Source organism: Vulpes lagopus, chromosome 21 (assembly GCF_018345385.1).
Source record: "Vulpes lagopus strain Blue_001 chromosome 21, ASM1834538v1, whole genome shotgun sequence".
Lineage (NCBI taxonomy): Eukaryota > Metazoa > Chordata > Mammalia > Carnivora > Canidae > Vulpes > Vulpes lagopus.
In genome coordinates this window covers 31,834,669-31,848,527 of record NC_054844.1, presented here as the reverse complement: position 1 = coordinate 31,848,527, position 13,859 = coordinate 31,834,669, and the positions used below count along the sequence as shown (strand labels likewise).

General features: G+C 35.6%; 1 protein-coding gene across 2 annotated transcripts in view; it reads left to right on the top strand.

Annotated features, from left to right (window-relative positions):
- Positions 1–13,859, top strand: part of SLC2A13 (solute carrier family 2 member 13) — a 395,490-nt gene that overhangs the window by 352,723 nt on the left and 28,908 nt on the right. The window contains exons 8-10 of one of the 2 annotated variants that reach the window (XM_041735867.1): positions 1,190–1,311; positions 1,430–1,582; positions 7,589–7,703. In XM_041735867.1, the coding sequence (XP_041591801.1) occupies positions 1,190–1,311; positions 1,430–1,582; positions 7,589–7,703 (390 nt within the window). Of the gene's footprint in view, positions 1–1,189; positions 1,312–1,429; positions 1,583–7,588; positions 12,914–13,859 lie in introns of those variants that run through there. The other variant, XM_041735866.1, reaches the window with a different exon arrangement.

Sequence of the window (13,859 nt, the reverse complement as noted above, 5' to 3'; positions counted from 1 at the left end):
GCAGTTCATCACCTTCCATGAATTATTTTTTAACTGGAAGTTTCACTTTGACCCATTTCAATCCTCCAAACTCCATGCCCGAGCAACTACAAATCTATGAGCTCAGTATTTTTATTTAGATTGCACATACAAGATCATATGGTATTTGTCTTTCTCTTATTTCACTTAGCATAATGCCCTGAAGGTCTATCCATATTATTACAAATGGCAGAAATTCCTTCTTTTTTAAGAATAAATAATATTCATGTGAGCATGTGTTCGTGGGTGGGTGTATGGTTGGGTGCACACACCACATTTTTATTCATCAGTGGACACATAGGTTGCTTTCAAGTTCTATTGTAAATAATGCTGCAGTGAACACGCAGGTGGATATACCTTTTCAAGTTAGTGTTTTTCTTCTGATAAATACCTGAAGTTGGATTGCCAAATCATATAGTAGTTTTGTTTTTAGTTTTGTTTTTGTTTTTAGACACAGGCAGAGGGAGGAGAAGCAGGCTTCATGCCGGGAGCCCGATGTGGGACTTGATCCCAGGACCCCAGGATCAGGCCCTGGGCTGAAGGCAGCGCTAAACCACTGAGCCACCCAGGCTGCCCTCCATTATGGTTTTGATTTGCATTTCCCTGTTGATTAATGTTGACCCTTTTCATGTACCTGTTGGCCATGTATATATGTCTTCTTTCTTTAGGAAATTGTCCATTTAGATCCTCTGACCATTTTTTTTAAGATTTATTTTTAGTGAGAGAGAGACTGGGGGTAGGAGGGAGAGGGAGAGAATCTCTAGTGGACTCCCCATTGAGCACTGAGCCGGATGCACACAGCTCATTCCCACCACCCTGAGATCATGACCTGAGCTGAAACCAAGAGTCAGACACTCAACTAACTGAACCACCCAAGTTGCACCCCCTTGACCATTTTTGAATTGGATTGTTTGGGGTTTTGCTGTTGAGGCATACACGGAGTATATTTCTTTGTGTTTTTCTTGAGTGAGTTATATTCAGATCTAAAATGTTCTAATGGGAGCTTTATAAGGAATGCTGTATATTTAAATCTTTTTTTTTTTTCAAGAAAAACATCTTGGACCTTTTCCTTAATGATTTTAAGCAACTTTGAAATATATCCAAGATGAGCACATTGAGTTTCTGTGATTATACCCTAAAACATTAATACTTATATTGCATTATTTTTCAGGTGTGAGAATGAAACCAAATTTAAGACAGAAGAAGTATTTTGGGCTTACAATTTCTGCCCTACACCATACTCCTGGACTGCACTTCTGGGCCTTATTTTGTATCTTGTTTTCTTCGCACCTGGTAAACAAAGGCTTTGTGTTGTGTTAATTAAAGTGCCTCTTTTTAGAGGAGACAAACTACTTTTTCAAATTCCTTATAAACTACTTTACTGAAATTTTTAGTTTTATATTTTTCTCAGGAATGGGACCAATGCCTTGGACTGTGAATTCTGAAATATATCCCCTTTGGGCAAGAAGTACAGGAAATGCATGTTCATCTGGAATAAATTGGATTTTCAACGTCTTGGTTTCACTGACATTTTTACACACAGCAGAGTATCTTACATACTATGGTAAGAGAATATTATCCCCATCTATAGTTTCTTTTTTTATCTTTCCTCCTCTTTTTATATATGCTATCATTTGTGTTTCAGAGTGTAGATAGTTGTATTTTTGCTATTATAAGCATCTCTGTGTGGCTTTCTCGTTCCCCAAAGGCCTTGAAAATACTTGGGAAAGATCAGAGGCATTCTCCTTTCCTGAGCAGCCTTGCTCCTTGTCCCTCAGTGCTTTATAGCCTTCACCCATACATCTCCCAGCTGTCTCCACAGTTGGAAATCTCCACAGCAGTGCTTTGAGTTTAATGTAGAAACATGAACAACAGAGAAGGGTAGAAACGATGCGAGGCAGGGAACCTAAGGGCTAATGTTTTAAGATGTCTTATTACGGAGATGGGGTCACATCCAAGCAGCTCCCGCAACGGCCGTGCTGCGATTTATGCCTTCCGCTATATCATCTGTGCTGTTCAGGCCATGGCATGTTAATTTTAGCATCCACTCAGAGTGGCACTTCCCACTGCATAAACCTGACAGAAGTGTTTACGTGAAAATGTGTGGGCCATAACTGAAAACAATATTAGGAAGTGGCTGAGTCAGGACGAAACTTCGAGAAGCTACTTCAAGTCCATTTTTACTAAAATGAAAAGATCTTCTCTTTAGTAAGAGAATTTCTTCATTATATGCATGAGTTTATGTTTGTGATTGGATTCTAAATGATGAAATGTAAGGGTTTTTTTTTCTCATCTCCCCAGAAGTCTCTGTGTATATGGAGTGTCTCTTGCTTATACCATTCTCTGACCCCTACCCCATCACTCACCCCACCTCATCCCATGCTTTGGGCACTTATAATTCCTTCTTTTAAGCACACACACACACACACACACACACCCCTCACAGTTGGACCATAAATCTTTGGAGCTTAGGCCAAGATTTAGGCCTTGTTCACTGTAATATTCCCAATGCCTTTTAGGGCATCCTGTGCTTTGAATAAGCACTCAGAAATGTTTTTCAAATGAATAAATATGCAGAAGAATTTTGAATATGAGGAAACATTATACGAATCTATTCCTCCTCTCTCTTCCAAACATACTGTGTTGGTATTTATTTTTATTATCTTTATAAAACTCTTGTTTCTCCCAATAAACATATAAACATTTAGAAACATTTTATTAAAAAAAGGAAATACACTGGAATTTTAAACAGGGGACATAGTTCATATATTCAGTTTTAACCCCTTGGCAGTTAAAGCTTTTTACATAAATTCAGAAACTTATCATTTTGACACCATAAATATTTGCACGATAAATATTTACCCATATTTGCTAAATCTTGAGAATGCTTCACTTTTTTTGTTTGTTTTGGAGAATTCCTAAATATTTAAAAGCCTAAATATAGACTAACATCCTGAGAAAGTTATTTTTTATTAAGTCACACACCAAAATTCTGCAAGGCAAGACTTATTTTATTACCAAACTCCTCTCTCAAATTTGTGCTGCCCAAACAACATGAGGAAACAGAAATAGATTTTAAACAGGGCATAGCCAGGCTTCTTTCAAAAATATCCAGTTAGAACAGAGTGGCAATTGCCAGAGAGGAGGGGGATGGGAGAGGTGGGCAAAATGGGTGATAGGAGGTACAGGCTTCCAGTGATGGAATGAGTAAGTCACAGAGATAAAAAGAACAGCATAGGGCATATGGTCAATGATACTGTAATAGCGCTGTATGGTGACAGATGGCAGCTTAGACATGTGAGCGCAGCATAAGATACAGAACGGTTGAATCACTGTGTTGCACACCTGAAACTAATAAATTGTGTCAACTGTGCTTCCATTTAAATATATATTTTATATATAATAAAGAGCTTTCCAGTTAGAAGCAGCTTTTGCTTTGCATTAAGCCAGGCTTCTATTATGTCAGCACACTGGGTCCATTAGGTCTACTGCTTGCTAGTAGTGGAACAATATTTAAGTTCAGATGAAGTTTTTTCCCTGTTTTTGGAGCTAAATTTTAATCTACACGTTACTGGTTTATGTTAAGATACATGTTTCTATTCCTGATTTAACAAACGTATACCAAAATGAAGTATTTCTCTTGAAATACACAAGTCTTCTTTTATTTCCTCCTTATATCATAAAACCTCAAATTTTGTCTCCTTTTCTAAACTATACTGTTTGCCTTAAATCTCATTCAGTAATGTTTATTACTAAAAACTGTCACCAGTATGCCATTTTACTAGCACTGTGAGTGCTAAATACTGAATCTACTAAATAGATCCTTTGGAAAACATTGTATTCAAGCTCCTGTACTGAGATACCAAAATTCAGTCACACTGGTCTTTGATTCCTCATTCTGTATAATTCAATTAAATATTTGTTTAAATCTGAAACAATATAGAACTCTAGTAAGACTTACTTCCTTTAGAATAAAGCTGAGGCATATCTGCACTTAACAGTCATGACAGTCTCATTACAGACATTTTTTTTTTTTCACTTTCATTCCAAGGAGAAGTAAGTTTACGTAATTAACTTGGCCATTACTTGGAGCAGGTCACAGCACCACCACCACCCACCCACCCCTATCCACCCTCAGCTGGACCCTGCTTCTGTAGCTTAACCACAGGTCTCTCTAGTGGAGCCCACTTAGGAAGTTTTGGTATTTGTCTGCTTTACATTCTTCAGATCCTATAATAGAGTCTTATAATTTTAATAGAATTTCCTCGATGTTACTTGGCTTGGGAATCTGGGTCACAAGCACAAAGCTGTATGGCCTTTTAAGAATCTTTCTAATCTATCTAATTGTTTTTAACTGTAGGGGTTGAGCACTGACAGATTTGATTTGTTATTCCTATTTATGTCACTGTTTCTAAATTGTGAAACATGATGAATGTTTCCTCAATATTTAATAAAGCCAAACCTAGTTTGCTCTGTTAGAGACTTTGGAGTTTAGCAGCTGATTTAGTCTAAAATGTTTTACCATCTGCACTTATTTTTCCCATGTTGTTATCATCATCATGACTACCATCCTTTCTTTGTCCCTCCCTGCTAAAGATTCCATTTCTCTGGCAATTGCCAGAGAGGAGGGGGATGGGAGAGGTGCTACAGCATAGGGCTACAGCCACAAGTTTTACTTCTCTGTAATCAAACACAGGACTTTATCACCTTTCATTTTTTTCCCCTAAATTCCCACATTATCCAAGACCTAGCTTGTCGATATCACCTTTTTCATGAAAACCTTACCAATTTTTAAGTCCTACTAATGTCATTCTGTTCCATCTCTAATAGCATCCCTTCTTCCCTAGTCATTTAGCTAAATTGGTAAAACATCTCTTTTTTGGGCAACCAACCTCCAGAATTCTAATAGGCATGTAACATATTATATCTCTTCTTTGCACTTGGGCAGGGCAGCTGTTATTTTTACCATTAAACAAACAGATGAGGAAACCAAGGTCAAGAGAATTTAAGAAACTGCCCCAGAAGTCTGCCTGCATCACCTTGTGACTTTCAGATCCACACATTCTATAGAGCCATGGGCCTTTCCTCTCACTGTAACACTCAGCCATGTATCCCAGATGACCTAGTACTATTTTCTGATTTTTTTTTTTAAAGATTTTATTTATTCATTAGAAGCACAGAGAGAGGAGAGAGAGGCAGAGACACAGGCAGAGGGAGAAGCAGGCTCCATGCAGGGAGCCGGACATGGGACTTGATCCCAGGTCTCCAGGATCACCCCTGGGGGCAAAGGCGGTGCTAAACCACTGAGCCACCCGGGCTGCCCATATTTTCTGATTATTTACCAAGTATAAGACATAAAAAATATATACAAGCTTTTATGAAGTCGAACATCAACCAAATAAAGGACCCCTGTATACATTTGCAACTGGAGTTGTGTTTTTAAACCAAGAATTTGGTTTTAGAAGTCTAGCTCCTTAAAGTTGTACGGCTTCTGATGACTTAATCTAATAAACTATGTAATGATTTAATCAACCTTTTCATATTTTTTCAAAATCTCAGTTTACCTCTTTTTCTCTTCTGTTTTCTCATGACTCTTCATTCCAGAGCAGATTCTTTTATGTGACCAATTGAGCATTTTTCCTCCATAGTTTTCCTTGAGCTTTCCCGAGAAATGTTTCTGTGGATATTCTTGAAGTGGTTACTTATAGGCATGTCTTCAAGAAAGCAGTCTTGGGGCACCTGGGTGACTCTGGTTGAGCTTCCAATTCTTGGTTTTGGCTCAAGTCATAATCTCAGGGTTGGGGGATCAAACCAGTTGGGCTCCACACTCAGCAGGAAGTCTGCTTGAGATCCTCTCTCTCATCCTCTATCCCTCCCTGTGCTCACATATGCACCCTCTCTCTTTAAAAAAAAAAAAAGTAGTTCCAATAAGGTCTTTCCCATTCTGTAATGATTCAACAGAACTGAGAAATATTATTCAGTTCTTTAACTCCTATGCTATTTTGCTTAAAGCTTCATTTTGAAATATGTCTTTATGTTGTCTAGTTTTAGCCCTTTATTTCAGATCTGTTTACCCAGTGTATTCCATCTGGCAGTCAACAAGAGCACATTTATTTCTAGATTCTCCAGTCAGTCAGGTACCATTCTAGGCATTGGGAATCCAAACACAAACAAGGCATATAAACAGCCCTCAAGGAGATCAGTTTTGACACTGAAACACAAGAGCATATCTCCCTCTCAAGCATCCCCTAACTGACATCTCTCCTATACCAGTTCCTGATTTGAGTAGTAAAATTTATAGAATTATAAACTTAAATAGGAGCTGAGAAACCACCTTTTTTTACTTGATATGGAAACTGAGGCACAGAGAGGAGGTTAAATGGCTGGAAGTCAGACAGCAAGATTTAAACCCAGATATTCCAACTCCCAATCTGATAGCCTTTCTGCAGCCATTTGTCACTTTAGTTTGTCACCTTCACCAGGATGATCCGGATTGAAGGCCCCAAATTAGGAACTTCATTATAGTTAGGTTCTTATATTTAAATTGAGAATTAGATTACTGGAAAGACCATCTTGGAAATATGTAGAAAATATACCTAAGTCACATATATCTCATCCATCTAGCCTTGCTGTATTGACACTTAGAAAACACAACCAGGTACTACTAAGGTCTTTGTATTTATGCTACACTGGCATGCATAGTCTTACAGCAAAACAACATTCTCCTAGCTCTTGGAACTTAATTCTAGACAAAGGAAGAAAAGCCAAATTCATAAGCTTTATGGTATGTCAGATGGTGAGAAGTGCTACAGGCCAAAAAAAAAAAAAAAAAGTGGACCTTAGTGGTCTAAGAGAAGGAATAGGGGATTAGTTAAAAGACTACTGCAGTAGTGCAGATGAGAGAGAATGGCCCTAAACCAGAAAGATACCAGTGGAATAGCAAAAAGTGGTCACTTTTGGTACTTTGAAGGTAGATCCAACAGGATCTCCTGACAGATTGGATACTGGGTAGGAGAATAAGAAAAAAGTTAAGGTTGACTCCTAGACTTTGTCCATGTACTCCACTGAGGCATGAATTCAGCAGTAGCAGCACTATATGTGATTCTAGGAATATAAATAAGTAAGAAAGAATTTTCTCCCTCAAAGTACCACCAGTCTAGTAGGCAAGAGAGACATCAGTTCACGCACATAATTGTATTTCTTGGTTATTATTATGGGTTATTATGATGGGGTTATTATGATGGGGGCCTCAGCAAAGCGCTGTAAAAGTACACAGGAGAGATCAGTGATCTCTAGCCAGGGAAGTGAGGAATGACTTGAAAGCAGAAGTTATATCTGAATCCAGCTTATCATTCTTCTTGAGTTAGGTATGACATGACTTGAGCTTAGAAAGATAAACTGTATTATGTTCACAGACCCAGAAAAATAAGAGTAAAGCAGGTCAATAGTTATTTTTTGATTCCGTGTCAGACCACAGTTATGCATGATTGACCCAAAAGAAAAGTCAAAATAAAGTACCCTTTCCAACCTAGTACTATACATACAAATAATGTATTACTTTCCATTGCAGGAGCCTTCTTCCTGTATGCTGGATTCGCTGGTGTGGGACTCCTTTTCATCTATGGCTGTCTTCCTGAGACCAAAGGGAAAAAATTAGAGGAAATTGAATCACTCTTTGACAACAGGTTATGTACATGTGGTGCTTCAGATTCTGATGAAGGGCGATATATTGAATATATTCGGGTGAAGGGAAGTAACTATCATCTTTCTGACAACGATGCTTCTGATGTGGAATAATTTTCAGCTGCTGATAAATTTAGGTATTTAAACAAACCTGGAGGACAAAAGCAGCAATTGGTGACCTCACTGCCCTGCTTTTAATCTGGTTCTTTCCACAGTCTAGTTTTGAATGACCTCATATTCTAGAATATTTGATTAGGAGGAAGATACAACCATGATGACTTTTTTTTTCACAAGCAGAAATGTAAAACAATATTTAGAGATTTTAAACGAATAATTATTGAACAAATGTATGTAATTCCTTCCTGAGGTAGTCTAAAATGAATATTGTATCCAGTGACTTCAGTGGTATCCTTTTTTCCTAAGACCATATATAATTATTAGTGGCAGTAGAGTCAGTGCTAATCTAACTTAATCGTATATGTATGATATACTTATGAAGAAGGATTCTGGGATAAGATCCAAGGATGTTTTCTGTCAAAACATGGTCTATTGGCCCTAAATTTTTCTAAGGACAAGTAGCTTATCTCTGATCAGCTCTTAGAAAGTAAATTCCATTTAAGCTTTCAACAAATTCAGAAGTGCCTCCTACAGAGGCACAGTTGTCCTTTTCTCCTTTCGATTCCACATCTTGGTCTCTCTCTCCAAGTTAGATCTTGAGTGTTCTTCAGAAACTGACTCTACATAGGACCTTTTGAACATTATGAAAAGCAGGTCTTTAGGGTTTATTTTCGTACATATTTTTTGCATCGGTGATAAGTATACATTTGCACAGATAAGCTAGCAAGTTTTGATAAGTATATTTTATTGCTAGAAAGTAAGAAAGAAAAAAATTTTATGGATATATGATTTGAGTTAGTCAGTTAGGTATATAACTAAACACAAAATAGCACCAGATCTTCAACTGTATTTCAGGGTTTCTGTTCATGCCAAAATCACCTGAATATAACCATGCCTTCACTCATTGACTCTGGAGTCCTACTATTTGTGCCTTCATTTCTGTTAATATAAATAGCTGCTAGCAGACTATTTTTCCCCTTCTTTTAATCAAATAATTCCTGAAACGAAAAGGGAAGAAAATCAGTGACAGATAATCCTGTTATTGATGTTTAATTAAATAGTGGGACTTATTTTTTCCTTAACTTTTTATTAAGGGAATTGTAACATTTCATTACTTAAAAGTACTGTTTTTTTTTAAGATCATAAATTTGTTTTTATTTTGCACACCTTTTTCTCATTTTCCTTGACAGTTTGCCAAAAAAAGAAAAAAGATACATAGATTTGTCTGTGGGTGTTTCCTTTTTCTCATACTTGGCTTGGATTTTTTTCCTTCTTGTCTAAAAATTGGGGTTTTTCTATTGGAATAGATTAATGGTTCTAACATAGCATGCATTTCTACAATGTCTTTTCAAAATGTTCATTAGTTTTTATGCCCATTCAATGAACTCTAGCTTTTGCTCTTAAGAATTATACAGAATATACAAAATTATTTGCTAATTCCAGTGAAAATAGGAATGAATTTTCTGTGGCCAGATAGGAATATATAAGTTTAATGGATTTTAATGTGGCTCCAAATCTACTAAGGTACTCTTTGGAGTGAAAAGAAGGCTATCTCTAAAGTTAATGTGTTTCTGCCAGTCTCCAAGATGTTTTGTTCTTCACTTGAAGTCTGGCTTATTCTATCACTATTATCAAAACTGAGAATGTAGTCAAAAAGGTTTGTTCTCTTAGCCACCAGGAGTATAAGTGTTTGAACTGTCACTTTACTGGTCTAAAAATCCTTCAGCCAAAAAAAAGAAAAAAAACTTTTCTCCCTTTGATCATTTCATACATGAAAGGCAAAAAAAATTTAGAGTGTTTTTTCCCTGAATTAGGTGCTTTGACAATTGACTTCTAAGGGGATATTAATATTGATTCTTTTCCCCAGAAAAGCAGATGTGATTTAATAGAATTATTGATATTTCTTATCCCATAAGAAATTTTTTATCTGTGTACTACTTCACACAGGTAAAGTAAAGTGGAAAATGAGCTATTATGTGGTAAAAATCAAAAAATGATGGGAAGAAAAAGTATCTAGACCAATAAAGTGCTCTCTAAAACTGTATTTTTCTGATTTATCCAAATAATTGCCTCAATTCTTCTCTTTATTGTATACATAGCCTTAACTGTATGCTTATATACTCAGCTGGGCTGAATGCACAGTAACTTTATTAAAGGAGCAACTGGACTTTTATTATTTCCTAAAGCAGAACATGGCCTGTTCTCCCTGACATAAAGCAAATGGTATATTCAACTTTATATCCATAAATGCACATAATAACAGGGAAAATTAGCCACAGTTCTCCTCCCCTCTTCTCCCCAACCTCTCCTTTAACGGTCTATTTGTTATTTATATAGTGATAGAGACAATATTCCATATCTTTGAAGTACAAGACAGCGTGGCACAGTATAAAGATTATTTATAATTTTTTTAAAAATAACTACTTAAAAAGAAACCTTATACAATTAGAGTATTATTTTTAGATTTGGTGAACATTTATAGTATATTAAAAATTAAGTGTTTGAATTTTGCAGTTTTTTTATATTACGTACCTTTTAAGTTCTCAGCATCATTGACTACCACTATCAACTTGAAAACATTCCATTTGAAATATCATCAAATATGTATTTTGTAGTACAATTTATATATGGTATGATTTGGCCTACCATATTAAAACAGTTTAAGCATCATGCTTTTAATTGAAATTAAGGTCTCCTCCTAAGCATGCTGCAAATTCAATAGAGATATGTTTTAGGAGTACGTAGTAAAGAAAGTTATAACCCCTATTTGAGGCTTAGCTTGGTGGCTGATGAGATCTGCTGTAGAGTAAACTAAAGAGAATATAACGCTTCATCTGCATCTGAACACATAGGGATGAATGTGATGTCAGATAAATTTTTGAAGATTTGATATTAATATTTCTCTTCAATATAAACATTCCTAATAATTTTTACTATTATACCTTATTACCCAAAACATGATTTTTAATATATTTATAAAAGATTGAAATTAAAGCTAAATTTAAAAGGTAATATTTATTTCCATTTGAAATTTTGTTCCTAGTCATATGTAGTAATTAGTTCCCTAATGGAAAATGCTATGACAGTAATGCTGTCAAGTGCTTTTTCATAATTTTATTTTACCACTGAACTAGATTTTAGTATATGAGAGTCTAAATATTATTTTTAAGTTATTCACTCTGAAATGAGAATTCCATTAAAGCAAAGAAGTTAGAAGTTGTTTACTATCATTTCAAAATCTATTATCCAGAGTAAGAATGAACAGGAAAAATATAAATTGACAACTTATCCTTTTGCTTGGAAAGATTGTAATGTATTATAATCATAGATTCCAGGGGGAGCATATTCTAAAAAATACTATCCATATCTTACCTAAGAAAGTCTAACTTAATGACACTAATATAGTTTATAAATACTGTAATACAGTGAGGGGGAGTGGAAGGATTGTTATATTTCATTGGCACAGGAATTAAGATTAAACTAATGAGATTTTTATTTATTTATTTATTTTACTAGTCTCCTGGTTACAAAATATCAAATTATACTAAGCACCATACAGTTTTACAACAGGTTTTCAGTTTATATCCTCTTACTAACCACAAATAAAAGAATGACAGCAGAGCATTCATAACATGTGCTCTACAGCAAAATCTGTTAACTAGTGGATAAAAGGTATAGCACATGCATAGCTGCTGCCTATGAAGAAACTCAGAATTCTTCTCTGGATTAATTTTAATGTCGTGTTTTCTGTCACTTTCTATCAGTTTTCCTAGCTTCTTGTACAGTAATGTTAAGCTAATTTGATGAAGTTATCAAGTGGCGGCAACACATCAGTTATCAGGACATTCAGTTCTGGGTGAGAAATATTGCCTTTTTCTGGAAATAGCAATCATTTAAAAATGCCAAACAGCTAACTGCTACCAACCCATTTACTTTGTCTTTGAAAGAGGGAAATATTGGTGTGCCAATCATCAAAAGGAGATTTGATAAGAGGTTAATGGTGTTCTGAAGTACAAAAGAGAATTTTACCCTTATAATTTGCCTGTGAGTGTGAAACAATATATTTCCTATAAATCTTGAGTTTATATGTATAAAACACTCTGTTGCACTTGAGTGATTGGGTCTGTGGAATGTTCAGTAACTACTTTCATTTAGCAGTAATATTCATATTTTTACTTTACACAGTTAAGTTCATGTGTTTGATTTTTGTCATATCAGTATGAGAAAAAGGAATGCAGTTTACAAGTACTTAAAATTAACTGATATTTTGTAAAGTTTTAAAATTTTAGTAAATTTAACATCATTCCATCTCATTTGAAGGTTAAAAAAGATGAGATTTAACTCTAGCCAAAGTAGAACTTTATATTCTACATGTCCAAACTGGTTCCCAGTGGCCTTTGGACTATATCTCATTTGATGTTATAGTAACTTTATTTGTAATAAATGTTCAAATTTCTATTTAGAAGCTCTAATGTACATCTAGATTAAATCAAAAGTTTTATGCTTTTAAAATATGTATTTCAAAATGTATATTTTACTTTGAGTGCATGTTATATAGTATTTAATACTTCACATGTCTTGGAAAATTCAATATAAATATTTATTCTTACATGTGACATGAGGGATATCTCTTAAAAATTATGAATATGTATCATTTCCTTCAAAGTCATTCTAGCCTATAGCTGTATCAAAAGTATTGTATATTTTATGGAAATTTAGTGATGTATATGTAAATTTTTTAAGTTATTTTATTGAAGTTCAATCTTTACATAAAATTAAAATCTTTTTTTAAAAAAAGTGTCAGTGCCAGAACTGTAAATGAAAATAATCAAATAAAAGTTATGACAATTCATTAGTCATTTACCTCTCTTGCACTTTTGTATTTCTTCTAATCTCTTCCTTTAATTTCAGGATCTAGATTACATAGTAAAGGCATCTACAAAAAGTAGTTACCTCTATGTATTTATGCAAGCCTACTCATTTTAATGACATTTTACCTCTTGATCATTGGTAAAGTCATCTTTAAAAATGTATAATACCTAAAAATTGTTCCAATGAATTATCCTCACTAGTAAATAAAAGACTTTGAAATTAAGTGCTTAGGAACCCTTGAAATATTATTTCTGGTTGTCAAAACCAGATGTGAACATAAACCATTATGTTGGGTTGACAAAAATTGTTTTATTTGCTTTGTAAATAAAAACAGAATACCTGGGATCCCTGGGTGGCGCAGCGGTTTGGCGCCTGCCTTTGGCCCAGGGCGCGATCCTGGAGAACCGGGATCGAATCCCACGTCAGGCTCCCGGTGCATGGAGCCTGCTTCTCCCTCCGCCTGTGTCTCTGCCTCTCTCTCTCTCTCTGTGACTATCATAAATAAATAAAAAATTAAAAAAAAAAAAAAAAAAAAAAAAAAAAACAGAATACCTGCTGGGTGACCAGTTGACCGTTCCTTTTGGAACTCTATTGCTCTCCATTGCCATTTTGCCCTAACCAGCTTTTATTAGTGAGAATTACCTATTGTCTCATCTCGGCAGCTGTTAGATTTATCTTCACAGTTAGGGTGCACCATTTTGAGCCCAGCTGTAGAAACAGCCTGAGGAGATCCCATGAAGACAACAGATCCACTTATCATCCAAAGGCTTACCTTGGAAGGAGTCTCATTTCTAGGTGGCTTTTCCATGCACTCAAAACTAAATTTGATTTTCTCCTGCTTTAAAAAAAAAAAAAAAGAGGGATCCCTGGGTGGCGCAGCGGTTTGGCGCCTGCCTTTGACCCAGGGCGCGATCCTGGAGCCTCGGGATCGAATCCCACGTCGGGCTCCCGGTGCATGGAGCCTGCTTCTCCCTCTGCCTGTGTCTCTGCCTCTCTCTCTCTCTCTCTCTGTGTGACTATCATAAATTAAAAAAAAAATTTAAAAAAAAAGATGGAGTTGCATTTAACCAAGGATTCCAATGCCAGCAGGTAAGGTCAAAAGCCTACCGTCATAATGACCCAAGAAAAATCCCATAAATTATGCATACAGGGTGTACTTGCCAGAACAC